We start from the raw sequence: 20,805 nt of genomic DNA, 5'->3' as shown, positions 1-20,805 counted from the left end.
TTTCCCGTGAAAGATCTTGGTGGTCTTCATTACTTCCTGGGTATTGAGTGTCACATAAATTCGAATGGGATTTTTTCTTCCCAACGAAAATATATTCTTGATTTATTACACAAGACCAATATGGCTAATTGTAATCCTGTTGGCAATCCTATGTCTCCCTCCACTAAACTTTCTGCCTTTGATTCAACATCTTGGAAGATCCTTTTTCTGTACAGGAGTGTGGTGGGCAGCCTCCAATATCTTCTCTTCACCTGGCCTGATTTAGCTTTTTCAGTCAATCGGGTCTGTCAATTTATGCATGCCCCTTGTCTTTCTCATTGGCAATCTGTGAAGCGGATCTTACGGTACTTGAAACAGACTCTGGATTATGGTTTGGCCCTCACTCCTTCTTCGTCCCCTGTTCTGGCTGCCTTCTCTGATGCCGATTGGGCCGACTGCCCCGACGACAGAAAATCTACTAGTGTCTATTGTTTATTCTATGGCCCAAATCTCATATGCTGGAGTTCAAAAAAATAAACTACTATTGCTCGGTCCAGCACGGAGGCTGAATACAAGGCCTTAGCCCATGCTACGTGTGAACTAGTTTGGGTCCAATCCTTATTATCTAAACTGGGAATCTTCTTATCTCAGCTACCCATTCTCTATTGTGATAATTTGGGGGCCACTTACTTATCTGTGAATCCTGTGATGCATCCTCGCACAAAGCATGTGGATATTGATTATCATTTTGTTCGTGATCGTGTTCATAACAAGACTCTTCAAATTTCCTTCCTTTCCAGTAAAGATCAGATTGCAGATGTCTTTACCAAACCCCTGTCCATTACCAGATTTTGCACACTCAGATCAAGTCTCACAGTCCTGCTAGGATTGCTGGGCTCGCCGGGGGCTATCAGCAATGTTCACTCCTCCATAAGTTAAGTCCTCACCTCCAGGCCAACTCACCAAACATCTCAGCAATGCTCAGTCTTCCACCTCAGCAGCACAAAACAAGACAACTCTAGAATATGTCAACGTGTCATGTATTCCAAAAGAGTCTAGAATACTGTATTTTGTCTCATGTATTGTATATATAACCCGGCTTGTAAACAGTTCAAATGAGAAGAAAGAATCACAGATTTTTCATCTTTATTGTTCTTTGTTTATTTTCTATTAGCGATCAACCGGAAAGGAGGGATAGAGCCGGGGAGCTTCTGTAAGAGCGGCCCGAAGATGGTCCATCACCTCCTCGGGTATGAACATCACCGGAATATTATTTGCCACGGAGCTTCTGTAAGAGCGGCCCGAAGATGGTCCATCACCTCCTCGGGTATGAACACCACCGGAATATTATTTGCCACGTCCTTACTGGTGCGGCTGCCCGGACGGCAAAATTTGCGGGCAAGCGTGTGGTGAGTCTGGTGCCCTGCGCGGTCCGAAACGGCGCCAGCGGCAGCGTCTTTTGTCAGGCTTTCTTCTGCCTCCACATCATCTGGCTTCCGGGTTTGGGGGTTTCCATCGTCTTCAGGAACGTCTCAAACCCGATTTCTGCTGCTATAATTCACTCAAATCCCGTTGCTTTCTCAAACGGGTAGATATATAGATTTAAAATCTCCAATTATCTTTACTTCCCAACCGAATTCCGATCCCGATTTCTACTCCATTCCTCTGTTATCCGTTGAGCAATACAATCCCCTACGGCTCTATTTTTCTTTCTCTCTCACTCTCTCTCTCGTTGTTTCCTCACCCGTTCTTCTCTCCCGTTTTCCTTCTTAATGTATGGATAGCTAGACTCGTCGTAGCCTTTGGAAAAGCGATCAGACACAGAAAATGGGTTCGCGTCTCCTTGCACTTCTCGTCTGTCTCCTTTGGTTTTCCTTCCATCTGGGTTCCTGCTCTGCGGCTCTAACGAGCAGAACCCACTTGATCAAATCAAAGTGCGGAGTCACCAGTAGTAACCCACGTGTGTGCATCCATAGACAAGAGGCGCATACTGCGCTATCCGTGGCCGCCACCCATGTTCATCACACAGCAAGATGGATGTCCAGACTGTTCGCCAGGCAGCGTATGACTAAGAGGGAGAAGGTGGCGATGGGAGAGTGCATGGATTTATTCGCCGGTAGTGTTCGCTCACTCCGAGCGGCGTTGCGGGAGATGCGGCTTGTCAAAGGGTCAGACGATAGAGATATATTATCCGATATGAATGAGTGGATTACTGAATCGATGAATGACCACGGTACCTGCATAGACGGCTTCACAGAACTTAACATTGAAGGAGAACTGAAAGACAAAGTGACCAGTAGACTCAGTGTTGATGATCAGTTGACCGATAAAGCTTTGGATCTCGTCGTTAGATTTGCATGCGATATCCACCCTGATGACCCCTCTTCATGTCCCTGATCTCATCTCTCTTCATATGTCGCTGTGAATGATTTCATATGCTGATTTGATCTGTTTCTTGTTTTCTGTGATTTGCTTATTTAAATAATGCAAGTCTCTTATTTTCTTTTTCTTTTTCTTTTTATTGGTGCTGAAGTTTATGTACTCATGCACTGATTGTTGAGTGGACGTGGTGTGTAACTGTATAAACTATGTATTAGACTACTTTTGTTGTTCAATGGTGGTTAATAGAGACATTATTAAGGCACTTGAGAAGGGAAATTCCAAATTTCTATATTGAGGCTACTTTAATTACTATTAAGGAACTTCAATTCAGATTTTCGTATCCAACTCGTATTGTTGGTATCCCCAACATATCTTCTCAAATGCGTTTAAATTGCATGAACCAAAACCTTAAAAACATAAGCTCATGGCCGATGTTCTTCTATTACAAGAGCCATGAAGATGACCAAGCAAAAAGAAATTCTTCACTTGTTTTCCCGGTGTCACTTAAAATTGAAACAGCAAGTGAACCCCATATTTGTGTACTGGGCTTGTGGTTACCGTCATTGTGTAGCTGCCCGTTCCTTTGGTATATTTAGGCCATGTCAGTGCACTGTGTAAGTGAAAGTGAATCTATTTTCACCGAAAATAAGTGGCCCCAAAAACTTTAGTGCACCGTGTAAGTGAAAGTGAATCCATTTTCACAAAAAAAAGTAGCCTCAAAAGCGTTAGTGCGTTGTGTAAGTGGCAAGTGGAAGTGAATTATACAGGTATTTCACTTTCACTCTTACAAGTAGAAAAACGAGTGAAAGTGAAATCTCTCCTTGAGAAGCTTGACGATTTCACTCTTTTGTCACTCGCTCTCCGCTCCCCTCTTACCTACATTTGCTCTCATCTCTCCTCTACCTGTGTTGGTCGTCCATCAATCGCTTCACATCTTCATGCTAACCCTCTCTGGTTCTCCTTAGTGACCTCATCCCTCTTCGGCTTATCTTCCTCTCTGCAACCGCTCTCTTCCTCTTTGCTTAAATCGGCTTCTTTTCTAGTTGTTTCTCTCTTCTCTTTTTTCCCCAGTCGTCGTCCCTCTCAATTTCTCTTGTCATCCCTCTTAGAACCTAACTTTTAATTTCTATCATCTCAACTTCGCCGCCTCTCTCTCTAACCCTAATTTCTCTCACCTCATCTTGACCACCCCCTATTTTGTACCCTCAACCCTATATTTCTCTCAATTTCTCTAACCTAAACCCTAAATCTATCATTCCCACCCAAAATTTCTCTCAATTATTGTAACCCGAAATTCAAAAACTTCTGACATGTCACTAAAGGTATTGTACTCTAGCACTAATCTTAGATTTTGTTTTTTAATTTCTGTGAAATTTTTTAATTTATGCAAATTTAGGGTTTCCTCTTTAATTGTTCGATACTATTCTTTTGTAATTTCTATGTTTAAGGTCAATATTGAATGCTTAGTTTAATAAATTATGTTGATAATAAAACACTAAATTTTTAACAAAATTGATTGATAATGAATTAATTTGTATAAATAAATTATGTCTTATTTCATTGAGTTGATGATATTGAATCAATTTTTTTTTAATTGAAATTGATATTGAATATCTGTTATTTTTTTAAATTATTACTTTTATTGCTGTGATGATTTAATTTCCCTATTTAATTGTATTTGTTGATTTATTTTCATGTTATGATCTAGTTAAATTGAATTTATGTTAATTGTTGATTTGTTGAATTTACTTTCCATTAGTTAAATTTAATTACACAATAATTGCACTATTAAATTCTCTTAACTGATGAGTTCATTGACGAAAAATACATAAATAATCACATCATCAACTTTTCTATTTTTTAATAACTATGAGACCTTTCTTCCTTTTCATCTAGAATAATTGGAATTAGTTACGACACTCACACTTTCTTTTGTTTAATTCATGTTTTGGAGTCTCAGATTCAAATAACAAAGGAAAGCCACAACTTCATAACATGAACTTTTTTTCCGGAGACATAATTGACTTTCAGAACATGAACATATTTCAAAAAAGGGAATTTTCCTAAAATACCCATTTAAAATAAATTATTTTCAAAAACACTGACGTCATCAAAATATTTCTGAAACTACCCAACTTTGACAGGTCAAATGCCTGTGTGCAGTCAAAAGCGACACGTAAGCTTTGACTACTTATGTGTCACCACGTCATCAATGTAGTAAACATAGATCGACATGTCGTCTGTCACGCCATTATTTTACCATGTCATCTGCCACATAAGTTGCCACGTCATTAAATGAAAAAATTGAATAATTTTTAAAAACAAAATAAAAAAATCAGATACATTTTTTATTACCTAATATCTACAATATTGGACATTTATCTTTGGGAAAAGTAATAAATGTTATGTCTCGAAGCCAAAAATAGAAAAAACCAAAATTATTAATAATTTTGATTACTTAAAAGTAATTTTGTTTGTAAATTAATTATTTGACAAATGAAATTTTAAAATTCTACTTAAAATCCTGATAAATCTTATTAAAACCTATATAAATTAAAATAATATGATTAGTCATGTTAACATATTAATTAATATATTATTAAATTATTTTCAAGCAAGTTTTTATAGACTAAATCATCACTATTTATAAAGAGAGGATTGTTTTACTTGCATACGGAGAAAAGAATATTTATAAAATGAAATTTATTGGATAAATAATAAAAGGGTAAATTAATAAATATTTACAAAATATAATATTTTTATTTATGTTAGTTTTTTATAACAGAATAAAATAGTAAAATAAATAATTAGTTATAATTACCACCCTTAGCAAATTGTGCCTACAGATTGAAAAGGGTTTATCGAAGTCTATGAAGGTTAAAAAATTGAACAGAACAACAGATCGGATTCTGTCGTTATTAAGGATCGAAAAATGTCGATGCAATAAAACACTATTTATCCATCAGAAAACAGTGCGTTCCATTCAGAAACAAAACCCAATCCACTGTTATTCACAAAAAAAACCAATACAGTAATTAAACACAGTAATTAGATTCAATTAATAAAAACCCTAAAAAATCACCCTGCTAAATCGGTTTCTGAAATTCAAATTCGGGTGTGGAGGGTGAGTAGGGCTTCGGTTTTGAGAGAAGGGGCGGCGAGAGAGTGAAATAATAGGGTAATAAGAGAGGGGGCTCTGAGAGGAAATTATAGGGTTCGATTTTGAGAGAGAGGGCGATGAAGAGATGAAATGATAGTTTTCAATTTTTGAGAAAGGGGTGGTGAGAGGATGAACAGAGGGGAGCGGAGAAGAATAATGAGAAATGAGGCTGAGACGAAGAGAGAGCGGTTGAGAGGGGGGGGGGCGTTGAAGGCTATGTCGAGCTGTGATAGCAGGAGAGTGAGCGGCAGCAGGGGAGCGGCCGAAGCCGAGCGACAACAGCAAGAGAACGAGCGGCGGCAGTAGGAGAGCGAGCAGCGACAGCGGCTAGAGGAGAGGGGGCAAGAGGAGACACGAGGAGAAAGATCGAGGAAGAGAGATTTTTGAGACAAAAACATACAAGTGAGGGCTTACGTGGCATGATATGTATTTGAATTTTTTATTTTAATTTTTTTAAAACATTTAATTTTTTTATTTAATGACGTGTCAGCTTATGTGGCAGATATCGTGGTAAAATAACGAACTTTTTTTTCTGGAGACATAATTTACTTTCAAAACATGAACATATTTCAAAAAACGATAGCTAAGGATGCCTTATTTGGAATATGTCCTTTTTTGGTCTCATGGTTGGCGGATAGAACAAGACTGTTTGAAGACGGGAAAGCAGGTCCAGACCAAGCAGTAACCTGTAATTACCCAGGCGAACCGACGGGAGCTGCGAGAGAAGTAGAGAGTTTCTGTTTTGCGTGCATCGTTAGCGGTCTCTGCTGCTGTTTCCATCATCCTCACTCAGCATCTCTTCAGCCGTTTTGCGCTGGCATCGTCTTTCAATCTTGCCGAAAATACTCTACGACGGCAGTCTTGCTGAATCTTCTCCTAAAAAAATAAAGGTTTTATCACTAGGCATGTTGTGTTTGATGGGTAATGTTTCCCTTATTCATCACCAGAAAATTTTAAAATTACTCCTCCCCTTATTCTTAGTGTATTTTGTTTTTCCAACAAATTACATGAAACACCTATCATTCCCTTCAACGCACAAAAGTATGGACCAGTGATTGGTAGAAGTGGAGTGAAGGCTGGTCCCAGTCCTAACCATGACACCAAACACATGCAGGGCCTGATCCACTCTTCTCTCAGAACTAAAACCATCAATCAGGTGATTATAAATTTATAAGTGGAGAAATCAGGAAGAATGCCAAGCTCAAATGTTTGGGAAAATATATCAATGGCTTGTGAGAATTGCTTTACCATGCAGAGCTCACGTATAAAAAAATTGTACCTAGGTTTACAAGGCAAATAACCCATATGGATAACTTGCTTCAAGCACTTTTTTTCTGCTGGAGTTAATTTCCCTATTTTACAGTAACAAAACTATCATAAAGTTTAAGTATAACAGTGACGGCATGAAAATAAAGCTCTTGAGCCTTTTGCAATTGACCAGGGTGTGCTGTGTGCAAACTTCAAAGCATTATAAGTGACAGAATTGGGATCTAGAGGACTGAGAAGCATCAATTGGCAAATGGGCAAGTAGTAGCAGTTCGGATTTTAGCCTTTTGAATAGAAGTTTTGGGGATAGAACGTATGAGACGATCTCTCTCTACTCCATTTTAGTTCATTCCCCAATTCTTTTTTAGATATGGATCAACTGGAAGCAGAATGAAAAGTTTCGAACGTCCAAAGGTTTATAGCGCTTCACTCAGCCGATTATATAAGAAAATGGTTTGAAGTGAATGTTGATATGGAATCTGATACATGCCTCGATGCTTGTCAAATTCTGTAACCTTAAAAGAGAAAATGAAGCAAATGAGACACTCATATTAATTTTTCAGAGGCCAGGTGTGAAAGGAACCCCAGTCGACGGCAACCATGATCCTCCATCTTCTAGGAAGCGTTCAATGGTAAACCGAGAAGCCTCAGATGGACTTGTAATGACATGATAACCAGGCCACTTCACCCTTCTCGCCGTCGAAGCTCCGGCTCCACTATTTCTGTACTCACCATAGAAGAGAGTTGCTAGTGCAAAATTTCCATTCCACTCCAGCCATCCAGCGGGATCCACCAAGTCATCGATAACACAGTTTATGTAAACAGTCCGTGAATACATTTGCCATGGTCTCCCAAGGAAAGTTTGAACAGAACCCAGGACGGGCCTCAAATCATCAGCTGCCATGATCCTTGAATTTTGAATAATTATGCCAGTATTCTCTCTTGCTCCATTCCTCCCTTGAGCTGTAATGGTGTTCTTCTGTTGGCTTAGAGGTCTTCTTACGTAGATGATAGAGTTTTGAATAACAACCGGTGCATTACCAAAGATGAAATCTACTGTGCCGTAAATTTCACAGTCCCTGTAAAATTGGTCGCCAGCGTGGGCGTACAACGTATCTTGGTATCCTTCGAATCGGCATTGATAGAAGACCGCTCTAAGACCGGTTGATCGCAAAGCTACGGCTTGATAATTCTGTGGGCCGGCTGTGTTACGGAACGTAATTCCCTGAGCGATGAAGTCGTCTGCGTTGACACCTGATCACGATCCATCCTTACTCAAATTTGTTACTGAAAACTGATGAATGAAAATGAAAGAAAATAAAAAAAAAGGGGTAAGAATATTGCATACCAACTGTGGCAGAACCGTAAGTGCCATGACCTCCTCTAGCGGCACTCCTGCTGCCGGTGATTATAGTCTTCTCTCTGCCATCTCCCACTAACATGATATTGTTGAGGTTAACACCAACTACCAAATACTCTTGGTAAGTCCCAGCCTTTACGTAAATTATAAACCTCCCGGTCCTTCTTCTCATTCCGGCTGCGTCCAAAGCTTCCCCGATGGTCCTGTAGTTGCCGGACCCATCTTGCGCCACCACCAGGTTCGCGCGAGAAGATGGTGAAGGTGATTCAAGAAGCCTTGTCTCATTACCCGACAACAAACTCGGAAATCCATTCTTTGCCTCATAAAATGAGAATGTATGGACCTCCTCGGAGAAAACTGTACAAGGTAACAGAAAGGCAGCAAAGACAAGGGAAACTATGACCGTCATTGTCGCCGAGACTGAGATCAGATTGATAAATGGAAGGGACCTTTATAGGTAGAAGAGTGAGAGAGATGAACAGTGACCGAGACTGAGATCAGATTGATCAATGGAAGGGACCTTTATAGGGAGAAGAGGAGAAGAGTCAGAGAGATGAACATCGAAAGGAAATGAATCCATTCTTTGAGAGAAAGAAATGAACATCGAAAGGAAATGAATCCATTCTTTGAGACAGAGAGATGAACATCGAAAGGAAATGAATCCATTCTTTGTTACCCACCCAAACCCAATGAATTCATTATTTATTTATTCCAATCTGATCATGTTTTCGTTTCCTTTGAGAAAACAGAGTCAGGCTCTGTGCTCTCTGCGCGCGTCGGCCGGCGTTTCGCAACCTGGCACCGTGCGTCGGAATGCGCCGGGTGGCGTTGGATGCGCCGACGTCGTCGAGGCCATTTCGGAGGTTGAAGAGATCAGGCGCGCGGTAAAAAAAAAAATTGAAACATAAGGTTGGGTTTCATTTTTAAAACGAGTCGACTCGGACGATTTGAGACGGATCGGACGGGCTGAGTCGGCTCTAGCTAGCAACTTTCTGGAAGGAAAAAAAATAAAAAAATAATAATGCACCAAGAGGAATTTATAAAGAGTAAGAATTTATAATGAGCTGATCGGTTGATGATTCTGGCACTATCACTGTTGGAGCTGATGGAACTGCAGACTGTGTAAGCCCTTGGGAGTTTTTCCGTTCCGGAGCTGATGGAAGTGCAGACTGTGTAAGCCCTTGGGAGTTTTTCCGTTCCGTGTAAGCCCTTGATGGAACAGGCCATGGATTTGAGCCTCTGATTTCTACATATAATGCATTAATTAGATGTTTTTTTTTCTGGACAAGAACCCGACTTTGGATACCGAGTCATTGATGAGTCTGATGTGCAGAAACTTATTTAATTGTAATTGATGCTTACTGCAAACAAATTTTATTTTAGTGCGTGTAAAAGATAGTAGTTACATGTTAAAAATTAGTACATACAAAATGATAGTCTATGGAATATGTTTGTTGCGAGAGTAAAAAAAAGGATTGTGAGCCTAGTAAGTAGCACTTAGATTATCATATAGAAGAGATGGAGGTTTAGTACAGTATATGTGTAAATCTTTGAGAAGAAATTGAAGCAAAGTGCTTTCAGCACATGTGGAAGCCATTGCTCTGTATTTGGCTCCAGTAGTAGAGCGAGAGATGGTCGATTGTTTTCTGGCAGACCAAGATACAAGATTTGATGCTAAGAACATGGCATGACCCATGGTAGATCACCTTGTTAGTAGGCAACCACCCCAATCTGCATCGAAAAAGTCAAGAATATTCAGGGAGAAGGGTTTGGAAAAGACTAATCTATACTCTATAGTACCTTTAAGGTATCGAAGAATTCTTTTGACTGGTGTATCCTTCACATGAGAATAATTTGGATGAAACTCCACAAAAAAATTAATGTCTTTTCTAAATTTCGAAACTGAGACGAGATTTTTTCTTATATGTGAAACTAGAAGCAAAATCTCTTATATGTGAAACTAGAAGCACTTATTAATGTAAAAAGATGGTGGACGAAGCCCAGATGGTGCCGAAGGTGAAAGTGCAAGTGTTGACGTCCACGAGGACATCCAGGTGCATGGTTCAAAATTTTGAAGTGTTCATTAATTATTCATATGCACTAACTTGCATTATTATTCATATTCACAGAGACATCTAAAGAGAGATTAGATCAGAGAGATTCAAGGGGGTCCGTAGGATGGAGTAGAAATTGGGATCGGATTTCGGAAGGAAAGTCAAGATAATCTAAGATTTTAAATCTATATCTACCGGAGTTCAGAAAGCTACAGGATTGAAGTGAATCATAGTAGCAGAAATCACATTTCAGACGTCATCAAAGCTTTGCATCAGAGAATCCTGAAGAGGATGGAAACCCCCAAACCCGGAAGCCAAAAGAAAGCCTAACCAAAGACGGTGGAGCTGGCGCCGTTTCGGACCGCGTAGGGCACCAGACTCACCACATGCTTGCCCTCATATTTGCCCGTCGGAGCAGCCGCACCAGTAAGGACGTGGCAAATAATATTCCGGTGGTGTTCATACCCGAGGAGGTGAAGAAGATGGACCATCTACATAAGCTCCCAGGCTCTATCCCTCCTTTCCAATTGATCGCAAAGAGGTACGTGCGTAAACAAATAAATTTCTCCTCATTTATTTTCATGAGAACAAATCCTCATAAAAAAAATCTGCTCCGTTGTACATGTTATATCATTTTTCTCTTGATTTAGGATATGTTTAGTAGTCAACCGATCATCATCACTGAGTCTGCTGGTCACTTTTGTCTCTTAGTTCTCCTCCACCGCAATGAATCTTGGAGTGAGCGAACACTATCGGCCATGACTTCCACGCACTCTCCCATCGCCACTACCTCCCTCTCATTCATACGCTGCCTGGCCAATAGTCTCGACAGCCATCTGATACAAAGGAATTTAGGAAAGAAGGAGGAACTGTTTGAGCATGAAATCGTATATCTCCATTGAATTCATTCAGGCTATATATAGTCATACAACTACAAAGGAAAAGGAACAACGGCTCCAGAAAAACAGACATGAACAATAAGTAAATAATAATTAAATAACTAAACAAACCACTAAACAAACAACTGAACCAGCCACGTCTTCCACGTTGCCACTACCTTCGTGGTCTTCGTGGTCTGCTCCGTGTGAAGTGGGCATATCATACCCCACCGCTTAAGGATCTTGTCCACAAGGATGAAATCAGGATAGGATCCTTGTCCTTAAGCTAGTTTATAAACTACCGGACCAACTTTCTCAATAACTTTGTATGGAACAAAGAAACATTGGGCAAACTTTATGGAGGGTCTGGTTCTGGTTGATCGCCCTCAACATCCTCGATGCCTGTATGGGGTGAATCCTCGATCATAAATAATTGTGGTCGTTCGCAACGATGGCTTGGAACGAAATTCTCTTCACAATAATAACATAACCCCTTCTCTCAACGTTCTCGTGCCTCTTGGTTGGTTATTTGGCCGAAGGTTACTGGTTGAGTATTGGAGCTTTGGTTTATGCGTTGGGTTGGTGGAGGTCCTAGCACACCTGCTATTGGGTTCGATGAGACCTTTGGTGTCACAAAAGTTGGTTGGGAAAGTAGTTGGTGGTTTGGTCGCCTCTATAGCTGGTTGCATTCCTCGATTAGACGAGCCACTCCTACTGTATCTGCCAAGGTTCTACGTTGTTTAATTTTAACGTCTATGCGAATGTCGTCTCGGAGTCTTGCAATAAAACAACCAATTAGAAACCTTTTAGGCATGTCGTCCACTCGGTGGGAAAGCTTTTCAAAAGCTTCTTGATAAGCTGCTACGGTTGTGATTTGTTTAAGGCGATTCAGAGCTTTTGATGGGTCCTCGTCGTCGGTTGGACCAAATCGAAGTTGTACAGCCTTAGTGAACTCATCCCATGCGAATGGTCCGCGAAATTTCGTCAACCACCTGTGCCATTGCAGGGCGATGCCTTCTAAATGGAAGGAGGCTAGCTGAACTTGTAGTTCTGGTGCAATGTGTTTAAATTCAAAGTATTGTTCAGCCTTGTAAATTCATCCAGTTGGGTTGTCTCCGTTAAACTTAGGAAAGGACAACTTTAGGTGTTGATGAGAGTGGTCATTTATAGTGTTTAAGCGAAAAGTATGTGGGTGTGAGGATTCATTACGTGCAAATGAGATGGTTTTAGAAGGGCTAGTGTTTTGGCTATGGAAGGCGCGAAGAGCCTGGAGCTGGGTTAACACAGTTTGTAAGGCTGCGTTCACCTGATCGAAACTTGACTCGAGTCGTGTTTAGATTTCGTTGACCTTATTGCGGAATTCTGCATTCGTTTTGCAGCGAGTGTCCATGGTCAGAACTAGTTTTTTTTTTTTTTTTCTTTGGAGAATCTCTATCAATGACAGTGCAAGTTGGAATTCTACCTGAGATGGGTGACTTAGCGGCCGACGGTAAAGGTAAACAGAGAGCAGAGATTTTATTTTATTTTGGCTCTGGTATTTCTGATTTCGGGAGAATGAGGATTATTTGGAAGTGTTATGGGAAAAAAAATTGCGATACAGATAAGGGATGAAAAAAAATAAAAAAAATAAAAAAATATCTTTAGAACAAATTGGAGAGGTGGTTGATGGAGAAAAAAAATCTGGGGAGTTTTGATGACTCTGTAACAGAGAGGAAAGACGGACGGAAGAGGGAGAGAAAAATTCGGAGAAGAGAGGGAAGACAGTCACGGCAAAGGAAAGAGGATTCTGGAGAGGACGGAAAGGAAAAAAAAGAGACGGTGGCAGAGGAGATGTGGAGGGGCACGGTTGAAGCAGAGAGGAAGAGAAACCTAGGAGGAATAAGGATGCAGAGCAGAACTGTAGAGAGGGTTAGCAGGAAGAGGAGAACGGCGAACAGGTCGACGGATGGCGAGCGCAGGTAGAGGAGACCGGAAAGCTAGAGCTTCGGCACTAATTCTTCAACGACAAAATTTTTCGGCGCTGGTATTTCTTGGTTCCGGGAAGCTCCGGAGGAAGTTTTCGTCGAATCAGGACGAATCTGTGACAACTCCGATTTTGGAATTTCTTCCCGGAGTGGCATAACCTGCTCTGATGCCACTGATACAATGGAATTTAGGAAAGAATGAGGAACTGTTTGCGCATGAAATCGTATATCTCCGTTGAATTCATTCAGGCTATATATAGCCATACAACTACAAAGGAAAAAGGAACAACGGCTCCGAAAAAACAGACATTAACAATAACTAAATAATAACTAAACAATTGACCAAACCACTAAACAAACAACTGAACCAGCCACGTCTTCCGCTTTGCCACTACCTACGTGGTCTTCATGGTGTGCTGCATGTGAAGTGGCCATATCACCATCTTGCGGTATGTGCCTCTTTTCTATCGACGAGTGTTTTATCCCGATAAATAAGAGGATACTGATTTATCGTCCAAGAGAAATTAGAGGAAGATTTCCTCTGATTTATTCTCCCCAAGATTATCGGAGAGAATCTTGTAATCTATTGATTCTATTTTATTGTATAGATATGTAATTGAATAGTGTATAAAAGTATTGAAGCTCTTTCAGCAACGACGTCGGTGGGCTCTGGTCGCGTGACAGAGGGAGGACTCTGTTCCTAGGCTGTGGACCCATCTCCCAAATCGAAAATAGTGGGAAGTCATCCTCTTCGAAAATGGCAGAGAATAGAGCGACTGTCACGGCGACCACCGATGTGTGGGGTCTTTCTGCTGTATATGCTATGTGTGGTTTCGTTGGTTTGTGATATTTATTGATGATTGTACTCGACGGACTTGGGTTTATTTTTTGAAACATAAGGACGAGGTCTTCCAGATTTTTCAATATTTTCATTAAATGATTCAAACTCAGTTCTCCGCTAGGATTCAAAATCTTCGGTCTGATAATGGTGGAGATTATGTAAATCAATAGTTCTGTGATTATTTCCAACATCATGGACTGTTTCATGAAACCTCATGCTCCCAATCTCCTCAGCAAGAAGGTATTGCAGAGAAGAAAAATAGCCATATCCTTGAAACGGCTCTACCGCTTTTACTTGGAACTCATGTGCCTAAACACCATTGGATTGATGTTGTTGCTATGACAGTCTATCTTATTAACCGCATGCCCTCCAAAGCGTTTGAGTTCAAGACTCCACTACAGGTCCTATCAACTTATGTTTCATTGCCTACAGTTATTTTTTATTATTTTACTTTGATGTTTGAGTTCAAGACTCCACTACAGGCCCCCCCGTGCGTGGTATGCTCTTATGAGCAGTAAGCTACTTGAATTTGGCTTCGTCATTTCCAAATCAAACACTTCCTTATTCATTTACCTCCATCAATCTATTGTCTTGTACTTTTTAGTTTATGTTGATGATGTTCTCCTTACTGGCTCAGATAGCTCTGCTATTGCTCAGCTCGTTAAATTGCTCAGTGTTGATTTTCCCGTGAAAGATCTTGGTGGTCTTCATTACTTCCTGGGTATTGAGTGTCACATAAATTCGAATGGGATTTTTTCTTCCCAACGAAAATATATTCTTGATTTATTACACAAGACCAATATGGCTAATTGTAATCCTGTTGGCAATCCTATGTCTCCCTCCACTAAACTTTCTGCCTTTGATTCAACATCTTGGAAGATCCTTTTTCTGTACAGGAGTGTGGTGGGCAGCCTCCAATATCTTCTCTTCACCTGGCCTGATTTAGCTTTTTCAGTCAATCGGGTCTGTCAATTTATGCATGCCCCTTGTCTTTCTCATTGGCAATCTGTGAAGCGGATCTTACGGTACTTGAAACAGACTCTGGATTATGGTTTGGCCCTCACTCCTTCTTCGTCCCCTGTTCTGGCTGCCTTCTCTGATGCCGATTGGGCCGACTGCCCCGACGACAGAAAATCTACTAGTGTCTATTGTTTATTCTATGGCCCAAATCTCATATGCTGGAGTTCAAAAAAATAAACTACTATTGCTCGGTCCAGCACGGAGGCTGAATACAAGGCCTTAGCCCATGCTACGTGTGAACTAGTTTGGGTCCAATCCTTATTATCTAAACTGGGAATCTTCTTATCTCAGCTACCCATTCTCTATTGTGATAATTTGGGGGCCACTTACTTATCTGTGAATCCTGTGATGCATCCTCGCACAAAGCATGTGGATATTGATTATCATTTTGTTCGTGATCGTGTTCATAACAAGACTCTTCAAATTTCCTTCCTTTCCAGTAAAGATCAGATTGCAGATGTCTTTACCAAACCCCTGTCCATTACCAGATTTTGCACACTCAGATCAAGTCTCACAGTCCTGCTAGGATTGCTGGGCTCGCCGGGGGCTATCAGCAATGTTCACTCCTCCATAAGTTAAGTCCTCACCTCCAGGCCAACTCACCAAACATCTCAGCAATGCTCAGTCTTCCACCTCAGCAGCACAAAACAAGACAACTCTAGAATATGTCAACGTGTCATGTATTCCAAAAGAGTCTAGAATACTGTATTTTGTCTCATGTATTGTATATATAACCCGGCTTGTAAACAGTTCAAATGAGAAGAAAGAATCACAGATTTTTCATCTTTATTGTTCTTTGTTTATTTTCTATTAGCGATCAACCGGAAAGGAGGGATAGAGCCGGGGAGCTTCTGTAAGAGCGGCCCGAAGATGGTCCATCACCTCCTCGGGTATGAACATCACCGGAATATTATTTGCCACGGAGCTTCTGTAAGAGCGGCCCGAAGATGGTCCATCACCTCCTCGGGTATGAACACCACCGGAATATTATTTGCCACGTCCTTACTGGTGCGGCTGCCCGGACGGCAAAATTTGCGGGCAAGCGTGTGGTGAGTCTGGTGCCCTGCGCGGTCCGAAACGGCGCCAGCGGCAGCGTCTTTTGTCAGGCTTTCTTCTGCCTCCACATCATCTGGCTTCCGGGTTTGGGGGTTTCCATCGTCTTCAGGAACGTCTCAAACCCGATTTCTGCTGCTATAATTCACTCAAATCCCGTTGCTTTCTCAAACGGGTAGATATATAGATTTAAAATCTCCAATTATCTTTACTTCCCAACCGAATTCCGATCCCGATTTCTACTCCATTCCTCTGTTATCCGTTGAGCAATACAATCCCCTACGGCTCTATTTTTCTTTCTCTCTCACTCTCTCTCTCGTTGTTTCCTCACCCGTTCTTCTCTCCCGTTTTCCTTCTTAATGTATGGATAGCTAGACTCGTCGTAGCCTTTGGAAAAGCGATCAGACACAGAAAATGGGTTCGCGTCTCCTTGCACTTCTCGTCTGTCTCCTTTGGTTTTCCTTCCATCTGGGTTCCTGCTCTGCGGCTCTAACGAGCAGAACCCACTTGATCAAATCAAAGTGCGGAGTCACCAGTAGTAACCCACGTGTGTGCATCCATAGACAAGAGGCGCATACTGCGCTATCCGTGGCCGCCACCCATGTTCATCACACAGCAAGATGGATGTCCAGACTGTTCGCCAGGCAGCGTATGACTAAGAGGGAGAAGGTGGCGATGGGAGAGTGCATGGATTTATTCGCCGGTAGTGTTCGCTCACTCCGAGCGGCGTTGCGGGAGATGCGGCTTGTCAAAGGGTCAGACGATAGAGATATATTATCCGATATGAATGAGTGGATTACTGAATCGATGAATGACCACGGTACCTGCATAGACGGCTTCACAGAACTTAACATTGAAGGAGAACTGAAAGACAAAGTGACCAGTAGACTCAGTGTTGATGATCAGTTGACCGATAAAGCTTTGGATCTCGTCGTTAGATTTGCATGCGATATCCACCCTGATGACCCCTCTTCATGTCCCTGATCTCATCTCTCTTCATATGTCGCTGTGAATGATTTCATATGCTGATTTGATCTGTTTCTTGTTTTCTGTGATTTGCTTATTTAAATAATGCAAGTCTCTTATTTTCTTTTTCTTTTTCTTTTTATTGGTGCTGAAGTTTATGTACTCATGCACTGATTGTTGAGTGGACGTGGTGTGTAACTGTATAAACTATGTATTAGACTACTTTTGTTGTTCAATGGTGGTTAATAGAGACATTATTAAGGCACTTGAGAAGGGAAATTCCAAATTTCTATATTGAGGCTACTTTAATTACTATTAAGGAACTTCAATTCAGATTTTCGTATCCAACTCGTATTGTTGGTATCCCCAACATATCTTCTCAAATGCGTTTAAATTGCATGAACCAAAACCTTAAAAACATAAGCTCATGGCCGATGTTCTTCTATTACAAGAGCCATGAAGATGACCAAGCAAAAAGAAATTCTTCACTTGTTTTCCCGGTGTCACTTAAAACTGAAACAGCAAGTGAACCCCATATTTGTGTACTGGGCTTGTGGTTACCGTCATTGTGTAGCTGCCCGTTCCTTTGGTATATTTAGGCCATGTCAGTGCACTGTGTAAGTGAAAGTGAATCTATTTTCACCGAAAATAAGTGGCCCCAAAAACTTTAGTGCACCGTGTAAGTGAAAGTGAATCCATTTTCACAAAAAAAAGTAGCCTCAAAAGCGTTAGTGCGTTGTGTAAGTGGCAAGTGGAAGTGAATTATACAGGTATTTCACTTTCACTCTTACAAGTAGAAAAACGAGTGAAAGTGAAATCTCTCCTTGAGAAGCTTGACGATTTCACTCTTTTGTCACTCGCTCTCCGCTCCCCTCTTACCTACATTTGCTCTCATCTCTCCTCTACCTGTGTTGGTCGTCCATCAATCGCTTCACATCTTCATGCTAACCCTCTCTGGTTCTCCTTAGTGACCTCATCCCTCTTCGGCTTATCTTCCTCTCTGCAACCGCTCTCTTCCTCTTTGCTTAAATCGGCTTCTTTTCTAGTTGTTTCTCTCTTCTCTTTTTTCCCCAGTCGTCGTCCCTCTCAATTTCTCTTGTCATCCCTCTTAGAACCTAACTTTTAATTTCTATCATCTCAACTTCGCCGCCTCTCTCTCTAACCCTAATTTCTCTCACCTCATCTTGACCACCCCCTATTTTGTACCCTCAACCCTATATTTCTCTCAATTTCTCTAACCTAAACCCTAAATCTATCATTCCCACCCAAAATTTCTCTCAATTATTGTAACCCGAAATTCAAAAACTTCTGACATGTCACTAAAGGTATTGTACTCTAGCACTAATCTTAGATTTTGTTTTTTAATTTCTGTGAAATTTTTTAATTTATGCAAATTTAGGGTTTCCTCTTTAATTGTTCGATACTATTCTTTTGTAATTTCTATGTTTAAGGTCAATATTGAATGCTTAGTTTAATAAATTATGTTGATAATAAAACACTAAATTTTTAACAAAATTGATTGATAATGAATTAATTTGTATAAATAAATTATGTCTTATTTCATTGAGTTGATGATATTGAATCAATTTTTTTTTAATTGAAATTGATATTGAATATCTGTTATTTTTTTAAATTATTACTTTTATTGCTGTGATGATTTAATTTCCCTATTTAATTGTATTTGTTGATTTATTTTCATGTTATGATCTAGTTAAATTGAATTTATGTTAATTGTTGATTTGTTGAATTTACTTTCCATTAGTTAAATTTAATTACACAATAATTGCACTATTAAATTCTCTTAACTGATGAGTTCATTGACGAAAAATACATAAATAATCACATCATCAACTTTTCTATTTTTTAATAACTATGAGACCTTTCTTCCTTTTCATCTAGAATAATTGGAATTAGTTACGACACTCACACTTTCTTTTGTTTAATTCATGTTTTGGAGTCTCAGATTCAAATAACAAAGGAAAGCCACAACTTCATAACATGAACTTTTTTTCCGGAGACATAATTGACTTTCAGAACATGAACATATTTCAAAAAAGGGAATTTTCCTAAAATACCCATTTAAAATAAATTATTTTCAAAAACACTGACGTCATCAAAATATTTCTGAAACTACCCAACTTTGACAGGTCAAATGCCTGTGTGCAGTCAAAAGCGACACGTAAGCTTTGACTACTTATGTGTCACCACGTCATCAATGTAGTAAACATAGATCGACATGTCGTCTGTCACGCCATTATTTTACCATGTCATCTGCCACATAAGTTGCCACGTCATTAAATGAAAAAATTGAATAATTTTTAAAAACAAAATAAAAAAATCAGATACATTTTTTATTACCTAATATCTACAATATTGGACATTTATCTTTGGGAAAAGTAATAAATGTTATGTCTCGAAGCCAAAAATAGAAAAAACCAAAATTATTAATAATTTTGATTACTTAAAAGTAATTTTGTTTGTAAATTAATTATTTGACAAATGAAATTTTAAAATTCTACTTAAAATCCTGATAAATCTTATTAAAACCTATATAAATTAAAATAATATGATTAGTCATGTTAACATATTAATTAATATATTATTAAATTATTTTCAAGCAAGTTTTTATAGACTAAATCATCACTATTTATAAAGAGAGGATTGTTTTACTTGCATACGGAGAAAAGAATATTTATAAAATGAAATTTATTGGATAAATAATAAAAGGGTAAATTAATAAATATTTACAAAATATTAATATTTTTATTTATGTTAGTTTTTTATAACAGAATAAAATAGTAAAATAAATAATTAGTTATAATTACCACCCTTAGCAAATTGTGCCTACAGATTGAAAAGGGTTTATCGAAGTCTATGAAGGTTAAAAAATTGAACAGAACAACAGATCGGATTCTGTCGTTATTAAGGATCGAAAAATGTCGATGCAATAAAACACTATTTATCCATCAGAAAACAGTGCGTTCCATTCAGAAACAAAACCCAATCCACTGTTATTCACAAAAAAAACCAATACAGTAATTAAACACAGTAATTAGATTCAATTAATAAAAACCCTAAAAAATCACCCTGCTAAATCGGTTTCTGAAATTCAAATTCGGGTGTGGAGGGTGAGTAGGGCTTCGGTTTTGAGAGAAGGGGCGGCGAGAGAGTGAAATAATAGGGTAATAAGAGAGGGGGCTCTGAGAGGAAATTATAGGGTTCGATTTTGAGAGAGAGGGCGATGAAGAGATGAAATGATAGTTTTCAATTTTTGAGAAAGGGGTGGTGAGAGGATGAACAGAGGGGAGCGGAGAAGAATAATGAGAGATGAGGCTGAGACGAAGAGAGAGCGGTTGAGAGGGGGGGGGGGGGGGGGGGGGGGGCGTTGAAGGCTATGTCGAGCTGTGATAGCAGGAGAGTGAGCGGCAGCAGGGGAGCGGCCGAAGCCGAGCGACAACAGCAAGAGAACGAGCGGCGGCAGTAGGAGAGCGAGCAGCGACAGCGGCTAGAGGAGAGGGGGCAAGAGGAGACACGAGGAGAAAGATCAAGGAAGAGAGATTTTTGAGACAAAAACATACAAGTGAGGGCTTACGTGGCATGATATGTATTTGAATTTTTTATTTTAATTTTTTTAAAACATTTAATTTTTTTATTTAATGACGTGTCAGCTTATGTGGCAGATATCGTGGTAAAATAACGAACTTTTTTTTCTGGAGACATAATTTACTTTCAAAACATGAACATATTTCAAAAAACGATAGCTAAGGATGCCTTATTTGGAATATGTCCTTTTTTGGTCTCATGGTTGGCGGATAGAACAAGACTGTTTGAAGACGGGAAAGCAGGTCCAGACCAAGCAGTAACCTGTAATTACCTAGGCGA

General features: G+C 39.8%; 3 protein-coding genes across 3 annotated transcripts; 2 read left to right on the top strand and 1 right to left on the bottom strand.

Annotated features, from left to right (window-relative positions):
* Window positions 1-1,806: 1,806 nt before the first annotated feature.
* On the top strand, window positions 1,807-2,376 carry LOC137934263 (21 kDa protein-like). The gene has a single exon (XM_068778543.1). The coding sequence runs from the start codon at window positions 1,807-1,809 to the stop codon at window positions 2,374-2,376; it is 570 nt and encodes a 189-aa protein (XP_068634644.1).
* Window positions 2,377-7,346: 4,970 nt separating this feature from the next.
* Window positions 7,347-8,556, bottom strand: LOC137934262 (pectinesterase 2-like). The gene is made up of 2 exons (XM_068778542.1): window positions 8,136-8,556; window positions 7,347-8,041 (listed from the first exon to the last, which is right to left on the bottom strand). Exons 1-2 carry the CDS (start codon window positions 8,554-8,556, stop codon window positions 7,347-7,349), a joined length of 1,116 nt encoding a protein of 371 aa, XP_068634643.1.
* A 7,815-nt stretch (window positions 8,557-16,371) lies between these two features.
* Window positions 16,372-16,941, top strand: LOC137934261 (21 kDa protein-like). The gene has a single exon (XM_068778541.1). The coding sequence runs from the start codon at window positions 16,372-16,374 to the stop codon at window positions 16,939-16,941; it is 570 nt and encodes a 189-aa protein (XP_068634642.1).
* The last annotated feature ends 3,864 nt before the right edge of the window (window positions 16,942-20,805 follow it).

This window comes from Aristolochia californica, unplaced genomic scaffold (assembly GCF_029961685.1).
Source record: "Aristolochia californica isolate CCGP_79_NKW_82.1479 unplaced genomic scaffold, dmAriCali1.0.hap1 SCAF_6, whole genome shotgun sequence".
In the NCBI taxonomy this organism is placed as follows: domain Eukaryota; kingdom Viridiplantae; phylum Streptophyta; class Magnoliopsida; order Piperales; family Aristolochiaceae; genus Aristolochia; species Aristolochia californica.
This window is presented reverse-complemented; position numbering and strand designations above follow the sequence as displayed.